This window comes from Urocitellus parryii, chromosome 13 (assembly GCF_045843805.1).
Source record: "Urocitellus parryii isolate mUroPar1 chromosome 13, mUroPar1.hap1, whole genome shotgun sequence".
NCBI classification, from domain to species: domain Eukaryota; kingdom Metazoa; phylum Chordata; class Mammalia; order Rodentia; family Sciuridae; genus Urocitellus; species Urocitellus parryii.
In genome coordinates, this window is record NC_135543.1 from 59,564,682 (window position 1) to 59,588,068 (window position 23,387).

The window sequence follows — 23,387 nt, forward strand, 5'->3', positions numbered from 1 at the left end:
ACAACTAAAAAAATACATATAAAAAAATTAGAAAGCAAATCCTGGTTTTTGTTTTGGTTTTGACCTAAATCACATGCAAAATTTTAATCTAAATTGCTGAGTAAGTTCAACTAAATTGTATTAACCAATATAAACAATACCTGTACCCACGGTTAGTTTGAAATAAATATTATTAAGACAAAAAGAAAGCATAATGCATCCCCCAGGCTTTAAGTCATTCAAGCATCTCTCTGGAAGGCAAGCACCATGTTGAAGGGAACCCTCGGAGTCTGTTAAGCCTGCAAGGAATGGTCTGTGCAGCATTTGGTAGGAGGGAAGTGTAAACATGTATGCATTACTTTTGGAACTGATGTTTTTCAATTAAAATAGATCTGACATTTGCAGAACATTTCTTTAAAATAGCTTGCTGTATCCCAAAAAAAAAAAAACTTGGAATTTCCACTCAGGTTAACACCAGCATAATGTTAAAATTCTTTTTTTTTTTTTTTTAATAATTTTTTTTAAAGAGAGAATTTTTAATATTTATTTCTTAGTTTTCGGCGGACACAACATCTTTGTTTGTATGTGGTGCTGAGGATCGAACCCGGGTCGCACGCATGGCAGGCTAACACGTTATCACATCCCCAGCCCAATGTTAAAATTCTTGAGTAATTCAAAAGAAATTTCTTTGAAACCCAGATATAATGATAGCAAATAATAGTACTTTGCTTAAATGGTGGTTATTGGGATAAATATTAATAAAATATTGATAGACGGTATACATGTTAAGAACAGATTTCTCTCTGGTATCATCTTTTGTGATTCCCCACCAGTGGTGATAACACCAAGATTCCCCATGTGCCTCAGATAAAATACTAGAATGTTTAGATTTTAAAAAAATTAAAAATGGTTGCAGTCACATCTGAAGCAGCTGTGGAAACGTGTGTACATTGCAGAACAGTCTTAGCAACATCCATGTCCTGTCCTCCCTCTAGCTCTTTTCTGCTGAGCATGTTGCCTACAGTGCTCATCATCGCTTTTCTCCTGTACACCATAAGAAGAGGGCCTGCAGGCATTGGGCGAACTGGCCGGGGCATGGGTGGCCTCTTCAGTGTTGGGGAAACCACAGCCAAGGTCTTAAAGGACGAAATAGATGTGAAATTCAAAGATGTGGCTGGTTGTGAGGAAGCCAAGCTGGAGATCATGGAATTTGTAAATTTCTTGAAAAACCCGAAGCAGTATCAAGACCTAGGAGCAAAAATCCCAAAGGTAAAGTGAACCTTCAAAAGATTAACTCAGAAACCTTTTGATCTTTGTCTCTGAAGTTGTCATTTTATGAAGTTTGAATATTTTAAGTAGCTACTTGTCTTAGTTTCTAACTTGAGTGTTTTGTTCTGTTTTTCTATGTATGTATGTTTGTATGTGAGTGTGCTCTGTTGTTGGATGGATTTTGTTTGTTCCTGAAAGAATTTGTTTTTTCGCTTGACAGCCTTTCCCAATCTATTTCTCCCTCCAATCTGATTTAGACACCACACCCTCAGCAACATAGTCCCCTAGAGCTTATCACACTCTGCTGTCCCCACATACCCACCTTCCAAAGACACCTGTGGACCATCTGCCCCAAAGGTCCTGGCTCAGGGGATGATGAGGAGAGACAACACTAATGGTCAACCTTCCCTGCTGCCAGCAGATACCTGTGGCCACTGTGCCAGGGATAGCTCCTATACCTTAGGGCTGGTCCTGACCCAGGACTAGGCACAAAATAGAAACTCTGTATTTATTGAGTATATCAACTAGCTGCTCAGTAAATGAATTTATAAAAAACGTCTAATCTGTTTATAGGGCTGGGGATGTGGCTCAAGTGGTAGCACACTCACCTAGCATGTGTGAGGCACTTGGTTCAATTCTCAGCACCACATAAAAATAAAATAAAGACATTGTGTCCACCTAAAACTAAAAAATAAATATTTTTTTAAAAAAATCTGGGCTGGGGTTTTGGCTCAGAGGAAGAGCACTTGCCTAACATGCATGAGGCACTGGGTTCCATCCTTAGCACCACATAAAAATAATGATAATAAAAAAAGGTATTGTGTCCACCTACAACTAAAAAAATTAGTGGTTAAAAAAATCTGTTTATAATCCTTTAGTAAAGTTTACTTTAAAGGAATTCTTTGTACTGTGAATTGTTTCCTTGATTTTCATTTCCTATTTATATGGATAAAAAAATCATGTCTCATGATTTTATGCTTTGCTGTCACCTAACACCCATTTGTATCATATCTAGGCATCTCTACAACTTAATAGTTTTTATATTGTTTAAATAAACAGTTTTTTCTTGTTAACTTCATCATCGGTATTTTTATTTTTTTATTTTTTATCCTACTTCTGAGTCTTTCTTTTTTCCCATTCTGGTACTGGGAATTGAATCCAGGGGTACTCTACCACATTCTCAGTCCTTATTTTGTTTCATTTATTTATATAAATACCTTTATTTTTTTATTTTTATGTGGTGCTGAGGATCGAACTCAGTGCCTCACACATTGCTAGGCAAGCACTCCACCACCAAGCTACAGCCCCAGCCCCTTTTTAAATGTTTGTTTGTTTGTTTTGGTGCTGAGGATTGAACCCAGGGTCTTGTGCATGGGAGGCAAGCCCTATTTTGTATTTTAATAGAGGGTCTTATTGAGTTGCTTAGCGCCTCACCATATTGTTGAGACTGGCTTTGAACTCGTGATTCCCCCTGAGCTGCTGGAATTATGGGTGTGTGCCACCGCAAGAGGACACTATTTATAGCTAGTCACTTAATGGAAAATAAAATAAAAATGAATTCATACAGTTGGTTTAAAATACACATTTATCTCTGCTAAAAATGTTCTGACTTATACATGTAAGGTAGAAGTCAGTGGTTGAAATTAGTTATTGTTGGGATTCAAAAGCCAGTTTTACTTGTAAACAATAAAAGAATTATGTGAATTGGGAGACATAGTTTGCATTTGTCTCCTTGAATTATTTAAATAAGTCTCAGTTGGTTCATTAGTAAATTCCTTGCTGACATCACCTTTTTAAATATACTATTAGAAGGCCTAAAAATCTAAAAGGGAAGTATTTAAGATTTTAACATATATCAGTAAGACTTAAGAGACAGAGTTATACCTTGAATAATTTCTCTTTTTTAAATCTGAAGGGTGCCATTCTCACTGGTCCTCCAGGCACGGGGAAGACACTGCTAGCTAAGGCCACTGCTGGAGAAGCCAACGTCCCCTTCATCACTGTTAGTGGATCTGAGTTTTTAGAGATGTTTGTTGGTGTGGGTCCAGCAAGAGTAAGTCTTGTTCTTTTCCTCATCTTCCTTATCCCCGTTTATTCTCCCTGCATGTTGACTTGGCAAAGATGCCCCTGCCCTCAGGGTCTCCAAAGGAACCTCCCACTGGTCACTGCCTTGAGTACTAAGGACAAGCTTGCAGCAAGGCCTGTGACTTCAGCTCACCTTCCCAGACCAACCAGAACACAGTTTGGGCCTTAAAATGATTCTCACTTATGTGCTTCAAGAAGTGGCTTTAATTTGTGGATTATTATTATTTTATAATAGCTTTATTAAGACATAATTAACATGCTGTAAACTTCACTACCTTAAAGTCAAGTCTACAGCTAAATATCTTAGGGTACATTCAAACTTATGCAATATCACCACAATTAATTACACAACACTCATCTCCTTGAAAAGCAGTCCTAGAACCCTAGGCCCTTTGTTACCCTCTCCTCTTACCCCTCCCAGCCCTAAGCAAACACTCATCTACTTCTGTCTGTAGGTTTTCCGTTACAGATATTTTATATAAATGGAATTGTACAGTATGTGGTCTTTTTTTGTTTTGGGCTCAGACTCTTTTTCTGCCTCAGCCTTAGTAGCTGGAGGATACACGTGTTCACCACCATACCCAGCAATATGTAAAGCTCTGTGTTTTACTTTGAGAGGAACCGCAGAATTTTCCAAAGTACCTGTGCCTTTCACATTCCCATCAGCAGTGTGTGAAGGTTCTTGATTCCTTCACATCCTCACTATCACTTGCTGTTACCTGATTCTGATTGTAGCCACCCTAGTGAAGATGATGTGGCATCTTGTTTTGCATTTCATCGATGACAAGAAACGTTGAACATTTTCTTTTTGGGGATGGGGCATGAATCCAGGGCCTTATGCATGCTAGACAAGTGCTCTACCACTGAGCTATATCCCCAGCACTTTTGGTTTTATTTTGAGACAGAGTCTTGATAAGTTGCCTAGGCCAACCTGGAACTTGCCATCCTCTTGCCTTAGCCTGGCAAGTCACTGGGATCACAGGCATGTGTCACGGTGCCTGGCTCAGTGTTGGGCATTTCTCATCTGCGTATGAGCCATTTTCAGACATTCCTCAGAGAGATGTCTATTTAGATTCTTTGCCTGTATTTTAATTTGTCCTTATTGACCCTGGATACTACCTTCTAATAAGATATGTGACTTGCCAATATTTTCCCTATTCTATGGGTTGTCTTTTCACTCTTTTTGATAGTGAAGCACAGAAGATTTTAATTTTGATTTTGTTCATCTCTTTCTTCTTTGTGGTTCTGCCAAACTGAAGGCCATGAATGTTTACCTATTTTTTCTTCTAATAAGTTTATAATGATGGATCTTACATTAATGGATTCACACAAGTTTATAAGGCAGATAAGCCTTAGGAAGATAGGAGAACAAGGGGGTGTGGAATGTTTATAATGAAGGGCCATGCGATCTGATGTGGATCAGGAGAAGTTGAAGGTAGGAGAGGACCTATGAGGAGAGGAAATGTGAGGCAGTGGGCTGGAGAACTGAGAAGTGAGTGAAGTGTTGGTTGGATATGACACATAGGATGTACATGGCTGGCTATTCCGAGAAGCAGAAGTGGCCAGAAAGTAGAGGCTGAGGCTGATTGTTCAGAGTGTATTTGGACAAAGCTAGCTTTGTCAGAGTGGACCAAAAGGTGCTGGAAGAGGTACTCAGGGACCTGAGAGGAACCATGTAGATGTGGAAATCACTCATCAGAGAGTGCTTGGAAGAGCATCAGACCTGCAGGAGTACCTTGGCAAGGGGAACGGGTATGTCTGCCACATGGTGTGAGTGTCACAACAAGAGTGTTTTTTTCAGCAGAATTATTTTGACAGTGGTAGTGGGGCATAAGGCAGACAGACCCCCAACTCTGACTAGGAAAGGAAGACATAGACCCCTGTACTTGAGAGTTTTACAGGTTCTGGTTAAGGTACGGAGGTAAAGGGAAGAGCTTGAGGGCAGAGGGCCTGTTGATCACAAATATGGAGCTGGGAGCAAGGGAGGCAATGAGGGTTTGAGTTCTCTCAGGGGATGTTTTCAGAGCCTTGTTGGAATGAAAGTCCAGAAACTCAGGCAGAAAGGATGAGAGGAAGCCTTTAGAAAGGGAAATGAGGCCCAGGGGGCTTGTCTCTTACAAGCACCAAGGACTAGTGGTGAGGCAGTGAGGTGGCTTCTCCTGTTCATGGCTTGAGGGGTCCTGCTCAGTGGGACAGTCTGGGTACAGGGGCAGACAGCAGCTCCTCTGTCATAGTGGCGCTGGGGGCAGGAGCGCTGTTGGTTGCTCTGCGCTAGTGCCTGGAACAGCCGTGGGCTTGGAACATCCTTGCCTTTACTTCCTATGTGAGCACGACCTAGACAGTCACTGCTGGAGGCATGAAGCAGGAGCCCTGAAGAAGCCTCAACTTTCCGAACATGAAGTTTACAGGTCTACTATGTTGTCTTTTAATAGGGCAAAATATCTAATGCTTTTTGTTGATATTGTAAAAATAGCAGATATTGTAAGTATTTATTACATTTCAGTTATATATGGGTTATGGAAATAGTATTTGCTCACCTTAAATCGGTTACTTTATTATTATTACTTGCCCTTCTTTGCTACTTGTAACTCTTAAATATGAATGTACACTGTGAAACACAAAAAGGATGTCTTCATGGAATGAGAGACTTGAGTTGATTTTTTTTTTTTTTTTTTTTTTAAGATGAATGACATTCATTTGTCCTGTGGCTTTGTGCTTCTCCTTTGTCAAGGTCCGAGACTTATTTGCCCTTGCTCGAAAGAATGCCCCTTGCATTCTCTTTATTGATGAGATTGATGCAGTGGGAAGGAAAAGAGGGCGAGGCAATTTTGGAGGACAGAGTGAGCAGGAGAACACACTCAACCAACTGCTGGTGGAGATGGATGGTGAGTGGTCAAGCCTTTGGTGTTTTAAACTGCACTTTCTAATTATTTTATATATCTCTAATGTGAAAATTATTATTACAAAACCAAGTTAAAAAAATCAAAATCAAACTTCTTTTTAAATGCTCTTTTACACCAAAACAAATAATAACAAACTATTATGACTGTGTATTTATCTCTTGTGCATTGAATAAGAGATAAATTATGAACATTATAATCTTATTATTAAAATCACCTATGATCCTGGAACATCAGGAAAACTCAGGGATAACCAAGTGTGAATTTTGGTGACCAAGTAAAAAAAAAAAAAAAAAAAAGATGAATAACCCTGACCCGCCCACCATCACAGTGCGGCAGTACAGTGCACAATGTAGAGTGGCAGTTGTTTCCTCTTATGTCTTGGGCTGACTGGGAGCTATGGCTTCCTGCTGCTTCCCAGTGTTGCACGAGAAGATCAAACTACACAGCACTCGCCCAGGAAAGAGCCAGATCCAAAGTCTGAAATAACAAACCCTGTTGCTTTGACACCATTGTAAAGTTGAAAAATCACAAGTTGAGGACCATCGCTGTGCTCCTTGACCAAGAGAGCAGTTTTTCCATGTTAGCTTGTCTTTCATTTAGGAAAGCCAATTTCCTGGGCATGCCATATTCCTCCTGCTGGGTTGTTTGTGCAGAAAGAGGAAGCACAGTGCCAGGTATCCAGCTGGCTTGGATGGGAACTAGACACAGCATCAGAATGAGAAGGTAGTGGACAGGGTATGAAGCTCAGTGGTAGAGCACTTGCCTGTTGTGTGCAAGGCATGGGTTTGATCCCCAGCACCATAAGGAAAAAGAGAAAAAAAAAAGGAAAGAAAGTAGATACAGGTTCTGCTCTATTCTGTAGCAGTCAGTTCAAGTTTAGAATGATGAGATCAAATCAGCCCAATAACTCTTTCAGTGCTAGTGTCCTAAGAGTTAATGTGTGGGCCAGATATTGAACCTACTAGAACTGAGCATCTCAGTGGGAAGAAGAGGTGGGAGATTGAGCTGACATATTTGCTTTCAAATATACAGTTACTTATTCCTGTGGCCCAGGGCATCACAAAAGTTGACAATATTTCGTAAGTTTCTACTTGAGTAAATTAAAATCTTTGGTAATTTGCCTTTAGAAAATATTTTGAATGTTTCTAACAACAAAATGTGTTTGTGGTAATAGATGTGCCAGTTATCATGAGCTGATCTTCACATATTTTATTCATGTATTGAAATGGCACACACCTGTAATCCCAGCAACTCAGGAGGCTGAGACAGAAAATGGCAAGTTCGAGAGTAGTCTCAGCAACTTAGCAAGACTGTCTTAAAAAATAAATGGGCTGGAGATGTGGCTCAGTGGCAAGTTGCCCCTGGGTTCAATCCATAGTACCAAAAGAAAATACACTACTATACCAAATAAATATGTAGAACTGTATGTCAGTTAAAAATAAATGTTATTATTTTAAAAGAACTCTTAAGTTTGATACATGATTCTTGTTGTTAAGAACAACATGAATAGTAAGACCAGTTCGGGTTTGTGACTCAACCATGTTGGATGTAGCTGGGGCCTTGGGTGCTCATCCTTCTCCACAGATGCACTTGTTCTCTGACCCATGCTGTTTAATCAGTTGCATTTTCACTATCATCTTTTCAGGTTTTAACACAACAACAAACGTAGTCATTTTGGCGGGCACCAACCGACCAGATATCCTGGATCCAGCGCTGATGCGGCCAGGGCGCTTTGACAGGCAGATCTTCATTGGTGAGATGCTGAGAGCCACAGCCGAGTCTGTATGGCCCCTGGCATTTTGCCAACAGTATTGATTGACAGGCGAGGCATTAATATCCGCCTCTGCCGCTACTTTTGAGTTCTCGCACTATTTTGGAGTTCTCACGGGGATTTGCGGGGATTCCCCGAGAGTTCTCATTGGTTGGGGAAGTGCAGGAGGAGGGATTTCCCGGAGAGATATTTCCTGCTGGGGGTTCCTGGAGGAGCCGCTGGCATTCGGGAGAATTCCCCAGGAGCGTGTGTGAGGTTTTTTCTTGCACTTCAAAAATAAAGTTTGTTCCTGCTTCAGTGGCTCGTGATTTGTGCCCAGCCAGACTGCGGCAGTGAGCTGATGTCCACTGGGTTGGTGCCACCATCTGTGGGTTTAGATGTGACTGTCTCACTGTGACTTTTTTCCTTAAAAATAATGTTCAAAGGTCCACCAGACATAAAAGGAAGAGCCTCTATTTTTAAAGTTCATCTCCGACCACTGAAACTGGATAGCACCCTAGAGAAGGAAAAGCTGGCCAGAAAACTGGCCTCTTTAACTCCAGGGTTTTCAGGTGAGTAGAAATAGTCACTGTGCTCTTTCTAATGCTTTTAAGTCACTGACATGTACCAGTTCACTTGGATGCTCTCATCTTAGGACTTCGTAAGTAATTTTTACCTTTTAATTATGGGAAATTTTGACATAGAATTAGAGGAGATAGTATAGTGAGCCTATCAGCACCCATCAGTAGCTTCAGGAAAGGTCACTGGTTCATGTCTAGTACCTTACCCACTTCCCTCTGATGGCAGATTTTTTTTATGGACAAATATTGAAGGAATTATTCCCAAGTGCTTTTTTTTTTTAATTCTACTGAGATAAAATTAACATGCCATAATATTCATCAGTTAAATTATATAATTCAGTGGTGTATTAGCTTCGTTGCTTCTGTGACCAGAAGACTTGACAAAAACAATTTGAGGAGTTTATCTGGGGGCTCACAGTTTCAGAGGTCTCAGTCCAGACAGCCAGCTCAGTTGCTCTGGGCCTAGGGTAAAGCAGAACATCATGGCATAAACATGGCTGAGGAAAGCAGCTGGGGACATGGCTCCAGGGAGCAGAGAGAGAGCTCTACTCAACAAGGACAAAATATAATCCCTAAAGGCATACCCCCAGGGATTACCTCCACTAGCCACACCCCTCCTTCAGTCTCTGTAGATTTCTTATTCTGGACATTTTGTGTGACTAGAGTTACATGACATGTTGCCTAGTTTGTGTTTACTTGGCACACTGTTTTCACAGTTCATCCATGCTTATAGCAGATATCAGAACTGCATTCCTTTTTATGACCAAATAGTATTTCATTGTGTGGATAGTCCGCATCTTGCTTGTTCATTCATCAGTTGATGGATTTTTAAGTGGTTTCCATCTCTAAGCTCTTATATCATTTATCTAAAGATGTTTGTGTGGGTTTATATTTTCATTTCTCTTGGTTATGTACTTAGGATTGGGAAGTCTGCTTAACTTTTTGAGGAACTACTGGACTATTTTCCAAAGTAGCTGCACTATGTTATATTCTCATCAGCTGGTTTCTCCACTTCCTCATCAGTACTTAACCACATTTGATTATAATCATCCTAGTATGTGTACAGTGGTATCTCATTTAGGTTTTGATTTGCATTTGCCAGGTGACTAATGATATTGAGTATCTTTTCATGTGCTTATTCTAAGAAATCTTTAGTGTAAGATTCTTTTTTTCCTCATTCTCTTTCTCCCTCCTTCCAAACTCAAAATGAAATGAAAAGTAACGTATGAGAATTATGAGAATATAACTGTATGGTCAGAAGATAGTCATCTTGAATATCCTAGGAATCCTAATTACTTATTCCTTGTCTTTGGAATTAAATTTGTAATGTCTTAATATTTATTGAGCACATATATTGTGCTGTAGCTCATTCATGTTAATATATATATTTTTTTTTTGAAAAATTGATTTAAAGGCACTTAATAATCTCAAGCATTTGGCATGGGCATGTTGGCATATGCTTATAATCCCAGGGACTTGGGAGGCTGAGGCAGAAGAATTGCAACTTAGCCAGCTTCAGCAACTTAGCGAGGCCCTAAGCAACCTAATGAGACCCTGTATCAAAATGAAAAAGGGTGGGGATGTGGTTCAGTCCCTGTAACCAAAAAAAAAAAAAGAAAAAAAAAAAAAAAACTTGGCATGCTTTCCAAAATGTTTACATTTAGTTGTTTGAGTGAATGTTTTGATGCTTATCTTTATCATTTTATGTAAACATGCTACCTAATAGGCACATAAGTCATCTTCCCAGCAGAAATGGTGAAACTAAATACTGTCTTAGTTTATAGTTTATTGTTATGTAGCTTTATGGCCTATAGTATAATAGTTGTCTGTAATTATTTATTCACTACTAATGTGTATATATCATTTTGGAGAGCCTAGATTGTATCAGGCCAGTACTAAGTACTAGAATAGCTTGGAGTTATGAATAAAACTGAGCTATATTTTCAACTAAAACCCTTAGCCAGTCCACTGCTGACTGAGAGGTTAACTCGGTTAATGTTGGTGGGTCAGCTGTTCTCCATGCTCATTTTGTAGGAGCTGATGTTGCCAATGTCTGTAATGAGGCTGCTTTGATCGCTGCAAGACACCTCTCTGATTCCATAAATGAGAAACACTTTGAACAAGCAATTGAGCGAGTGATTGGTGGTAAGGCAACTGAAGACGTCTCGGGCCAGAAGGCTGGTACAACAAATATGAGGCCAGCAGGTTCTGTTTTGGCAAAACTAGAAGCAAAGAAAGTGTCTCCAGTGCCTATGTGAGGTCTACTCTGTGCATTCTTTGTGCCCAAACCCTGTTTCCCTTGCCCTGAGGTGGCTCTTGCCTGTTCACCGTGCTGCCACCATAAGCCAAAGCCATAAGCGATCATTTTATAATAAGACAACATACGGAGAAAACAAAAAACCCTGCGATACACTATGGGGAAAAGACTTTATTTATTCAGATGAGCAAGAAGTATTTATCAGGGCTTGGTATGGCTCAGTGATAGAGCACTTGCTCAGCATGCACAAGGCCCAGGGTTCAACCTGCAGCCCTGCAAAAAGAAGAAGAAGAAAAGCAGTTATGGAAAACAGAGGGCTTGTGAATTCACCCTGACAGCTCTGTAGAATACATTTGTCTTGGGTTGTGTCATTGTGAACTTTTTTTTTTTTAATCTTTCAATCTCCTTAATATGTTATCAGTTGAGAAACTGTCTCAGATGAATTATTTTGAGCACAGCAGAACTACTTCTGCCACAGTGCAGTGGTTTGCATTAATAAAACTATGTAACATAAGGTTTTACACCACAGGAGTACAAAGGGAGGTTCAGCACTCCCTCTCTTCAGGCCCAAGAAGAATCATGCTTAGACTGCAGGTCCTTCCTATACTCCATAGTTCACCTGGGCTCCAACATGGGCTCTTCTGGACTCTGTCCCTGGGGTTACCTTCTCTGCTCTGTTCTACTTTGTTGGCTAACTCTTTAATCCCATGGGTTTCTGGGTAGTATAACGGGTGCATTGGTCTAGCCAGCTCTGAGTAGGTATTTCTAGCTGTATAACTAGCTCAGCACTTTTTTTTTTTTATATCATCTCCCTTCCATTAGGAAGAGACTCAAATTGGTCTCTTGTGGCAAGCATCATTATTTACCCATGACTTAATGATCCTGAATACTCAAGAGTAAGCATGATAATCTTTCCAGAATTCTTTCTTTTCTATCAGTTTTATTTTATTTTAACCTAACTACTGAATTTTATTTTACATTTCTGTTTATTTCCCCAAACAGGATATGTGGCCTAAAAGAGTGGGAGAGTTAGGATAAAGGGGGCCTGGATAGTGAATGCATTTTTGCTATAGTTGGATACTTCAAACTTGATCCTTAATTCTTGATTAAGAATTTTTGAATTGTTGTGGGAAGTCTTCAAAGTACATTTTACTTTAAAAAGGAGTGCATAGCATTTTATAACTGTGTTTTAATGTCATTGTCCCTAAATTAGTTGTTTAGGATTTTTTTGATATTATTTTGTTAGGCCTGGAGAAAAAAACCCAAGTTCTGCAGCCCGAGGAGAAGAAGACAGTGGCGTACCATGAAGCAGGTCATGCGGTTGCTGGCTGGTATCTGGAGCATGCAGACCCTCTCTTAAAGGTGAAGCAGTGTGTGCTGGACAGTGCTGGCCAGCTCAGCATACGAGCAGTGACTTAGAGGGAGTTTCACTAACACAAAGGATGTGTCACTTTAAAAGAATTTGGCAAAAACTAGTAATGGCTGAATGAGGTGGTTGGTTACACAAACCCTGCTGTAGATAAGCTATAAAAGTTGAACAGAAAACTATTTAAAGGGACTGGAAAATGTCCAAAAGTAGAACAGAGCTGGGCCTGGTGGCACATACCTATAATCTCAGTGACTTGGGCAGCTGAGGCAGGAGGATTGCAAGTTTGATGCCAGCATCAGCAACTTAGCTAGATCCTATCTCAAAATATTAAAAAGTGAAAACAAATGAAAATAGAAACATTCAATTAAAAAATAGTAAATAAAAATTTAACTGCATTTTTCAAGATCATCCCAAAACACGAAATATACAAGGATAAAGTTAAGAAAATATTTGTATGACCTATACACTGAAGTAATAAACCCAACCCAAATAAAAACAGTGTTTATGGGATGTTATGTCAGCTCTCCTCACGTTGCTCTGTGGTTTTAGTGTCATCACATCATAATTATAGTAGAATATTTTTGGGAAATTGTGAAGCTAAATCTAAAATTGTTTGGAAATACTGATAGCACTGTAATAGCTAAAGCAGTTAAGTTGAAGTGGTTTACTACCTGATTTCAAGCCTATACACAGCTGCAGTAATGAAGACTTGCTTTCTGGGGAGAGGACCAGTGCAGAGATAGTGGATAGAACATAGAGAGACCCACACATATTTGGTTAATGGATTTTCAAAAGAAAATTCAAGGGAGGAAAGGTTTTCTTATCAACAGATGTTTCTGGTAACTCAGTGTTCATCTGAGAAACTTGAATATTGATCCTTATATCATAGCAAAAGTGAGTTTGAAATAGATCACAAAAGCTAAAACTAAACCAGACATGTGGCATATGCCTATAATCCCAATTACTTGGGAGGTTGAGGCAGGAGGATCCCAAGTTAAAGACCCGTCTCAGCAACTTAGCAAGATCGTGTCTCAAAAACTAAAATAGGCTGGGGATGCTGCTCAGTGGTAGTAGAGTGCCTTCAGTTTGGCCCCTGCAGTTACCCCTGTCCCCACTTCACCAAAAAAAAAAAAAACTAAAACTTATAGAAGAAAACAGTAAAAATCTTTGTGGCACAAAAAGAGTGAACTACAAAAGAAAAAGTTGATAAGTGGAATCTCACTAAAATTTAAAACTGTCTTCAAAAGACACCATCAAGAAAATTGAATGAATACTTGTATTTTATATTATATTATATATCTATACATGTATATATATTTATGTATATACATACCTATGTGGCAGAGAACTTATATCTGGAATATGTAAATAATCTTAAAACTCAATAAGAAAACCAGCAACCCTGTAAAACAGTGGGTAAAAGATTTGAATATATGGTTCACTGAAAGCATTTCATGAATGGGCATTAAGCACATAAAAAGCATCTTACTCATCAGAAAACTGCAGATTAAACCGCAGAGCAATACCACAGGAATGGGTGCAATTTGGAAAAGGAGTCCCCTAGTGGCAGTAAGGTGTAGAGCAGTGGAGCCCTCTTGCATTGCCCACAGGAATGAAGCACAGGTGGCCATACATTTTGGTATTTTCTCATAAAGGTAAACAAGAGAAATTAAAACATGTCCAAATGAAGACTATTATAGCTTTATTTGTATCAGCAAATTAAAAATAACACTGATGTGCTCCAAGAGTGCAGTGGATATGTGATCTGTTTACACATGGATGTTGCACAGCATTGAAAACAGGTGAACTGTCCACACACAGCAGTATGAATGAGTATCAGACACAGGAAAGAAACCAGACCGAATCACGTGCAGTTGCCTGGGGCTGGGTATGGAGGATCAACTGGGGAAGAGTGCAAGGGAATTGGGTAGGATAATGTTTTGTGATTTCATTGGGGTTGAAAGTTATGTTTAGCAAAACTCACAACTTTATACTTAAAAGTAGGTGCAGTTTTCTGTATAGAAAGCATCCCTCAACCAAACTGGTTTTTTAAATTAAAAAAATTATTCAACCGCAAAAAGAAGAGTAGGAAAGAAAACAAAGGCTGCTGAGTGTCTTGGCCTGGCCATCCCCTCTGAGTGAGGGCCATCTCTGAGGGCCATGGCAGTGATCAGCAGTCGCAGTCTCCAAGAAGAGTCACCAAGCCCACCAGGCACCTTTCATCTCGACTTGAGTGGTTTGGGCTGGGGTTGTGAGCTCAGCAGTAGAGCACTTGCCTAGCAAGTGTGAGGCCCTGGGTTCAATCCTCAGCACCACATATAAATAAATAAAATAAATGTGTAAGGCCAGCCTCGACCTAAAGGAGGCAAAAAAAAAAAAGACTGAGTGGTTCATTTGAGTTTCACAGAAAGTTAGGAAAAGTTTTCTAGAACTTTCCCAGGTTCAGGTACCGATCTTTCTCGCCATGGCTGAATCATCCAACGTTGCACTTGCTTTTCAGCTTTTCATTGGTGAGTTTGTCTGACTAGACACACACTTTGCTTGGATTGACACTTGGTAGTGGGTTTCTCTACCAAGGAGCATTTTGTGATTTGTTCTCACCAGGTTTCCATCATCCCCCGTGGCAAAGGATTGGGCTATGCTCAGTACCTGCCCAAGGAGCAATACCTATACACCAAGGAGCAGCTCTTAGACAGGATGTGCATGACTTTAGGCGGTCGTGTCTCTGAAGAGATCTTCTTTGGAAGAATAACAACTGGTGCCCAGGATGACCTGAGGAAAGTCACTCAGAGTGCTTACGCCCAAGTGAGTACGTGAAGCAGGGATGCTGTGCTGCACTTCCATTTTGCTGGAGAGACTGATGGGTCACGAATGGCTCTGAAACAGCACGGTCAAGTTTTGGTGGCCTAGCTTTTACAGCAAGTCTGTTCCAGAAATGGCCCATTTTCTCATCCCACAGTGTTAAGGCTTATGTCCTAGGGTACTGCCCATAAAGCACAGGTCCAGAGTAAGGTTAACTTGAAACCTGTGGTCCCGCAGGAGGGCGCCTCCTGGATTTGCCGTCTCTGCATGCCCATCCCTCATCACTGACTCTAGCAGTCACCTCCCCTGACTCGTCAGGATCAGTTCCTGTTTTCTTTGAAAATATTTACCACTGGAGCCCACATCTTCAAACAGTAGAGTTGGTTGCCTTTGAATTTGATATGGATGACTTCCTTTGAGAACTCCTCTTATTTGTGAGGTGACTTTTCTTTGTTGTGTGTCTGTCACTTTCTCTATTTTTTTTTTATATTAGTCATTTTTAAATTTTTCTTGAAGATGCAGTGCTACACGCCTATAATCCCAGCTACTCAGGAGGCAGAGACAAGAGGATTGCAAGCTGAGGTCAGCCTGGGAAATTTAGTGAGACCCTATCAAAATAAAAAGGCTGGGGATGTGTTTCAGAGGTACAGCACTCCTGGGCTCAGTCCCCAGTGCTACAAAAATAATGATGATAATTTTTTTCTCTTCTAGTGCATTCTGGCACTTTGAGGTTTTCTAACATGAAGTTCTTTTGTGTTTTCTATCATTTTTCTGACTTCTTGCAGCTGTTTTTAGAATGGAGGTCACAGGTTCTTCTGTGTCATGGACTGGTTATTTCATCCCACTCATATTTTCTGTGAGATGCTTTCTATGTCTTATTCTTTCTTTTCTCAGGGTAACTTTATTCAGGATTTTTTTTTGCCCGTTTTTACATGAAATCTGTCTTCCTGACCTAAGCGGGAGGAGGTCAGGCTGTGGCTTTGAGTCCCTCCCTTGTTTGTGTGCCATGATACAACCATGCTTTCCTGCTTGCTGAGCTCTATTCTGGCTCCCACTTCGATTAGGGCCTTTTCTCTTCTAGTCATTTTGGATCTTACTTCCAGAAGCTGCTTCATGTGGTGCTGACTAGTTTGGTGGACTCCTACAGCTCACACTGAGCCTCCTTACACTGCCCCCATAGCCTTGTTCTGTGTACACTTGCGTGTGGCACGGGAAAATGCCAGCGCCCCTCCACTGTCACCTATTCTCAGGTTGGCACATGGCTCTTCCCCTGGTGAACCTGTTAGCAACATGGGGTGCAGCTCCTCGGGTCCTCCTGGCTTCTCTTTCTCTTCTGTTTTTTGGGGTACCAGGGATTAAACCCAGTGGCACTGGACCATTGAGCTATATCCCCAGTCCTTTTATTTTTTTATTTTGAGACAAGATCTTCCTAAATTGTTTAGAGCCTCGCTAAATTACTGAGACTGGTTTGAACTTGCCATCCCCCTGCCTCAGCTTCCTTAGCTGCTGGGGTGACAGGTGTGCACCACCACACCTGGCTTCCTTCTGGCTTCTCAACTTCCCTCATAGACATGGTGATAACACAGAGGCCTCAGAGCTCTTAGGATCTGGCCCCACTTGTTTGTCCCCTCGTTGTGTTGTGGGTGTGGTCTGTGTGTTTCTAGTTGTGTGCTTCTGGTGAGTTTAAAGCACAAAACCCTTCCTGCCACCATCTGCTTGAAACATCCTGTCCATTTTGCCAACTTGAAGCCACTGCATGGGTTTTGCCAGGCTACAGAGTAATGATTTGTAACCACCACTGGTCATGTGTTGTTTTTCAGATTGTTCAGTTTGGCATGAATGAAAAGGTGGGGCAGATCTCCTTTGACCTCCCACGTCAGGGCGACATGGTATTAGAGAAGCCCTACAGTGAAGCCACCGCCAGGCTCATAGATGATGAAGTGCGGGTGCTGATTAATGATGCCTATAAAAGAACCGTCGCCCTCCTCACAGAGAAGAAAGCCGAGGTGGAGAAGGTAGGCACCAGTCTTATAGGCAGTCTCCACACTATCCTGCAGTGAAAGGTCCAGCTGGTGTCCAGTCCTGAGAAGCCCCTCCCTCTGGCTCCCCCTGGGGCTCATTCATGCTGATGCTCAGGGTCTGCCATCTCTAGGAGGTGCATGGTGGGACCAGAGGCTTGCACCATCCCAGCTCTCTTGGGCAGACACTTCACCAGTATTCCTAAGAAGCACACCTGCCTAATTGGAATTTATCTTTGTTTTTCACCTCTTGAGTAAATAGGTAGTGAGAAATGAAAAAATTAGACCAACTAGGCAGGTGGGAATGGAACATGAAAATTATATTGTCTTGGTCATGGCCTCCACAGATGAACATGCTTTGATTTTCAGCATTGTACCTCATCTGATGGCACCCACTGAAGGGAGGGCCCTTTCTGAACTCAGTGGGTTTCTTGCATTCAGTAACCCTTAAATATTCAGAATCCATACAACCAAAACTAGAATTTTTTGTTCTTTGTACATACCACACCACACACTCATAAGAAAAACACAAATGAAAAAGCCTATTTGATGCAAACAAAAACATTGTTTTGGGGGGAGTTTTTTGTTGTTGTTTTTGTTTTGTTTTGGTACCAGGGATTGAATTCAGGGTCATTCAACCACTGAGCCACATCCCCAGCCCTATTGTATTTTATTTAGAGAGAAGGTCTCACTGAATTACTTAGTGCCTCACCATTGCTGAGGCTTTGAACTCATGATCCTCCTGCCTCAGCCTCCTGAGCTGCTGGGATTACAGGTGTGGACCACTGCTCCCAGCCAGTAAAAACATAAGATATGCTATTCAATAAAGGGGTCTTCAGAGAAGCCAGTTACAAGACTATCCCTTGTAAGGTGATTCCAAAAATCATACCATCTGTCACAGATGTGCAGTGTACTTGGAGGATGAGCAGTGTCCTTGAGACAGGAAGCAGCAGGGCCTGAGAAAGGAGGTCAGCATGGGCAGAGTGGCCCAGGAAGCTCTGCAGAAGCCAGGGCCTGAGTTGTGTCTTGAAGGATAATCGGGTCACAGTGGAGGAGAAGGCAGGAGGAACAGGCCCCAGGGAGGGCAGGCTTGGGCCTGTGCAGTGCAGTCACAGCACAAGGCCCTCCAGAGGCAGCAGAAAATGGAGAAAACAGCTTTAGAAATACAAGTGCCCTTAAAACTAACCAAACCCAGCCCCCATGTTTTCTAGAAGTCCCTAAAGAATTTTCAGCAGGAATGATTAAAACTGCCAACTCGATAAGGTGGAAAGGCGAGAGCAAGCTGCTCAGGCAGCTAGCTGCAAGGGGGCCTGATGCTCTTCAGATGGCACTGGGGATGGTGGCAGAAATCAAAGGTACAGGCAGGCCTGTTATCTACAGAGAATGGAAGAGAAGAAGCCCTCAGAGGCTCCAAGGCACCACCTAGCAGCAGCCCGGGGAAGGGCAGGAGGAGAGGTGGGAGCAGGGTTCAGTCTCCCACCCAGGACCAGAGCAGCACGCTGTGCAGGTACAAGTGGAGGTGGATGGGAGGTCCACACTGAGGGACAGAAGTTGTTGAACAAGGAGGTGAGCTATAGAAGCGGAAGGAGAGGCTCACAGTAGGTCACTGGCTCTATGGGGTTACACACTCACGTCCACAGGACTAGAGAGAGAGGATTCCGCTCACCCACAGTAGATGCTCAAAGAGGTCCCAGAAATTTAACCCAGTTATCTTACCCTTCCATGTTTGCTGGGATTTATAAAAAGGAAAACTAATAGAACCCAGGATCTTGAAGTGCTCCACAGAGTTCTGAAATATTTTCTGGCTACTCAGAGAAAATTAAATATATTAAGAAGATGTTGAGCCAGCAAGAGAAGTCTACTGAGAGCAAAGGGCTGGGCCTTGCTTCTGCAGCCAGTGCCTCTAAACCTGAGCCTCAGGAGTTGGGCAAGGCAATGTCTGCCCCCATGTCAGCGGGGAGGAGGGTAGTCAGGCAGCATTTGCCCAGCATCTTGTGCACCAGGCACTGCTTTCTTTCTTTTTTATATATTTATTTATTTGTTTTGGTACTAGGTATGGAGCCCAAGGGTGCTCTGCCTCTGAACCACATCCCCAGCCCTTTTTATTTCTTATTTGAGACAGGGTCTTGCCAAGTTACTGAGGCTGGCCTCAAACTTGCCATTCTGCCGCCTCAGCCTTAGAGGAGTTGCTGAGATTGCAGGTGTGCATGACTGTGCCTGACTTGGTTGTCTTCATTGGGTTTTGTTTGTTTTGTAGGGTCTTTCGTTATGTTTTTTGCCATGTTGGGGATGGAACCCTGGGCCCCATGCATGCTGGGCAAGCACATACCACTGAGCTACGTTCCCAGCCCTCTTGATTGTTTTTTCATAGCTCACTCCATTTCTCTGCTTTCTTCTAATCTGATCCCTCCACAAAACCACTGTTACTTTCTACATATCCTTTGAGAATATTATATTTCTTTGTGTGTAGAAGCACATTAAAAGGAAAACTTGGACCAAAAAAAGTTTGAGCCAAAAAAAGAAAAAAAATCATAAATCCAGCAGTGCTCAAAATCAGAAGATTTTGCAGAAGATATTTAGAGAGCTTTGGAGCCAAACCCTGAAGCAGAGTAGAGAAGCTGCTTGATTGGCTCCTGCTAAGCCTTTACCTTTTTTGGGTATGGTGTAATAGGAAGTCCCGAGTTATATAACTAACAGGCTGCTTGGCTGTGATTAGTTGAAGCGCCATTCAAAATCAGCTACAGAGAATGCTGTTAAGGAAATTTCAGTTCGCTTGTGAGTTATAGGTGAGAAACAACCCCAAGCTAATGGCCTCCAAGACAGCACATAAAAAAATATATTATTATTTGCTTTGAAAAGCAAACCTAGTGTAATCTCAGCTACTTGGAGATTGCAAGTTTGAACCCAACTTGGACAACTTAGCCAGATCCTATCTCAAAAATGAAAAGGGGGGGCTGGGGATGTGGCCCAAGCGGTAGTGCGCTCGCCTGGCATGCGTGCGGCCCGGGTTCGATCCTCAGCACCACATACAAACAAAGATGTTGTGTCTGCCGAAAACTAAAAATATACATATATTAAAAAAAAATTTCTCTCTCTCTCTTTAAAAAAAAATGAAAAGGGCTGGGCTGGGGATGTGGCTCAAGTGGTAGCGCACTCGCGTGGCATACGCAAGACACTGAGTTTGATCCTCAACACCACATAAAGATAAAATAAAGATACTGTGTCCAGCTAAAACTAAAAAAATAAATATTAAAAAAAAATAAAAAGGGCTGGAGATGCAGCTCAGTGGCAGAACACCCGTGGGTTCAATCCCCAGTGAAACAAAAATTAACCAAGAGAGCCCTTATTCTTTATCAGAAGCATGTAGTCATTCATCCTGCAGATGTGCTCATGTGTGCCCTCTCACTCAGGAGGGAACTGTTATTTCACGTATTCTATACATCTTACTCTAATGTCATGTGACCTTATTTATAAGACATATTTCCCATTTATCTTAGATCCTTTCTTGGGGTAAGGTCAGCTATAAATAAAAACGTTAGTTTTGAATAGTGCTTGCTAAATAACTGTACTTAATGGAAGTTGTTCGTATTTCAGGTTGCTCTTCTATTGTTAGAAAAAGAAGTATTAGATAAAAATGATATGGTTGAACTTCTGGGCCCTAGACCATTTGCAGAAAAGTCTACATATGAAGAATTTGTGGAAGGCACTGGCAGCTTGGATGAAGACACTTCTCTTCCTGAGGGCCTGAAGGACTGGAACAAGGAGCGGGAAAAGGAGAAAGAGGAGCCCTCCGGCGAGAAAGTCGCCACCCAGATGCAAGGGTGGAGACCGTTTAAGTGTTAGTGTATGGGCCTGTGGGTTTCGATTTGCACATTGTTCCAGCCCTGGCTTTCAGAAGAGTTACAGCACTGCTCAGTGGATACAGCCAGCTGCTGAGCCAGCAGCCGACCCAACTGGAAGTGTGGGTGGAGGGGCACCCCAGCCTCTCCTTAGAAGGTCGGGGAGATCACTGTGCCATGGCCTCTCTGCCTCCAGGCCAGTCCCTGGTACACCAACAGCAAGCCAGGCAGGAGGCATCTGTGGGATCTCCACAACGAGGGAAGAGGAGATTCTTCTCTTTTCGTCACCCATTCTTCATTCCTGTTTCTCTTGAGTTTCTTTCTGCAGATGGACTTGTGAAATTAAATTGGAGTACTGATAAGATTTTGATTTGACTTAATATTTTGAAAACTTGATCGAGATCACTTGTTGCTTTTTAACAGAATGTTTTTTCTATAGAGAACTGTAACATATTTAAAAATGTGAATGTATTATATAAATATGGCTTCATTACACCAAAAATAAAATGTAAACACTGTATTTTTTTCCTGAATGCACAAAGATCACTGTTTGTTTTGGTTACTTTTAGAAAACATGACAAGAAGTCAAATGTACTTATGTTTTAGAGGGTGATTCTTCACAATATGTCTCACTGTCCTCGTCAGTTCCCACAGAGGTCAGTGTCTTCTGGATTTGTGTCCCGGGATGATACGTGTTGGTTCCCAAAGTTGGTCTTTGAGAGGATGAATGATAAGCCCTGTTGGTCGGGGTCATCATGAACAGGTGGGGGTCACACATCTCAGTCTAGAAGTTGGTGTGGCTGGTCATCTGTCCCTAACCACGCCTCGTTTTCAAAAAGGTGACAGTGGATATGGACCCCCCAGGATGCCTCAGGAGTGGTCTGTTTAATAATTGCTACTTGCTATCAGAAAGCTTAAGTGTATGGTTCCAGAAAACTGCAAGTTTGCAAACCTAGATCAAAATTCTTACAGAAGATGGTGTGAGGAAGACTTAACTGTCTTCAGATGCTGTTATTTGGACTTGTGAGGCACCAAACACTGGTGCATTTGTAAGTATTTCTTTTTTAGCTGCCTCCTTTAATGCCGTTCCAGCTTGCTTTGTGTGACATTGAAGCAGTGAGAACCGTGACTTCAATCTGGTGGCATCCCTATAGCAGCCCTACACTGGGGGTAGGCCACAGAAGCAGCCTTGTGTACTCCACAGACCCACATTACAAAACGGGAGCCTCCATACCTGGCTGGCTCTACCTGCAACTGTCGTGCCAGGTGACCTGCAAAAGGAATGGGCTTTCCAGCTCCTTCCCTCCTTGTGTGCTTTTGAGAGGTAGCCAGGCGGTAAAGACCACTTGGGCACAAGGGTGGGCCTATTCCCCCGCCCAGCAGAACCACTGTAAAGAGAGGTACAAGGTTGACAGGCCTCAGCTGTGAGTCCTCCTGGTCTGGGCAGGGCGAGTAGAACCCTATGAGTGAGGCTTGGCTCAGTAAGGAAAGTTACATTAGTCACATGGCATTTTTAGTGAGGGAAAGCATGCTAAGGCTCTGGGTCTTGGCCAGCCAGTATGGCCTCCATACCTATTTTGCCCTGCCCAGGTGGATGAGGAAGGACGAGGCATGGAAAGAGTCACCTGTGTGGCACAGGTGGAGCCTGACCCACTCTTAGGACTCACAGTCATCTTAATCTCCTTAGTCAAAGCAGTGTCTTCTAGGATAGATACAAGTGGTGAGGTGGTAGATTACTGTTGTCTCACAAGAAATTAGTTTTCTGCAGATGAGAACTGCACACCTTCGGTCACACTGCTGTGTTCAGTGATTAACTTTCTATCTGCCCAAGGCTGGGGCATAACAAAGCAAAGTTACTGAAGGACTGGGGTCTCAGAGCATAGGCGTTCTGGTTAAGCTGGGGGTAATGCTGGCTTTCAGTTCCAAATAATGCTTTGTCTCATTCTGTGCAGAGGGGTATCTGCTCAACATGGTTACTCAGGGACTAGATGAATGAGTGGGAAGGATCGAGGCTGCTGTGAGGAAAGCAGAGCCAGCAGGTGGGCACTGGCTTGAATGTTTTCACCTGGGAGTGACGCCATGCTCACTAGGTGTGAAGCAAAGCCACACGCAGTCGCTGCTAACCTCAGGAGGGTCAAAAGGATTAAACCAGAAGCACTAGTGAACAGCAAGGTCTACCAATTACCAGTAAAGCTCACCTGTCAAGTCCTATGGCATTTGCCTCTTTTTCAGAGAATGAATGCAGGAGTGCTCTACCACTGAACCACATCCTAGCTCTATTTATTTTGAGACAGGGTTTCACCAAGTTGCTATGACTGGCTTTGAATTTGTGATCCTCCTGCTTCTACCTCCTGAGCCACTGGGATTACAGGTGTGCATCACCACACCCAGCTGGATTTGGCTTTAAGACTTTCCACAGAAATTGTGGAAACCAAGAAGTGGGGAAAGCCCCTCCCTCTCCAAGCTGGGCCTGGTTCCAGCCCCCAGCCCCCAGCCTCAATGCTGGTGGAAGAACACATGGCAGCTCTGAGGAGC

General features: G+C 42.2%; 1 protein-coding gene across 2 annotated transcripts in view; it reads left to right on the forward strand.

The window, feature by feature from the left end:
- Positions 1–21,372, forward strand: part of Afg3l2 (AFG3 like matrix AAA peptidase subunit 2) — a 43,268-nt gene extending 21,896 nt beyond the window's left edge. Inside the window, exons 8-18 of one of the 2 annotated variants that reach the window (XM_077792276.1) lie at positions 975–1,248; positions 3,164–3,301; positions 6,065–6,218; positions 7,882–7,989; positions 8,433–8,558; positions 10,602–10,712; positions 12,071–12,186; positions 14,798–14,998; positions 15,512–15,577; positions 16,816–17,010; positions 20,608–21,372. In XM_077792276.1, the coding sequence (XP_077648402.1) occupies positions 975–1,248; positions 3,164–3,301; positions 6,065–6,218; positions 7,882–7,989; positions 8,433–8,558; positions 10,602–10,712; positions 12,071–12,186; positions 14,798–14,998; positions 15,512–15,577; positions 16,816–17,010; positions 20,608–20,856 (1,738 nt within the window). In that variant the 3' untranslated portion in view covers positions 20,857–21,372. The remainder of the gene's footprint in view (positions 1–974; positions 1,249–3,163; positions 3,302–6,064; positions 6,219–7,881; positions 7,990–8,432; positions 8,559–10,601; positions 10,713–12,070; positions 12,187–14,797; positions 14,999–15,511; positions 15,578–16,815; positions 17,011–20,607) is intronic. The other variant, XM_026415492.2, reaches the window with a different exon arrangement.
- Positions 21,373–23,387: the final 2,015 nt, after the last annotated feature.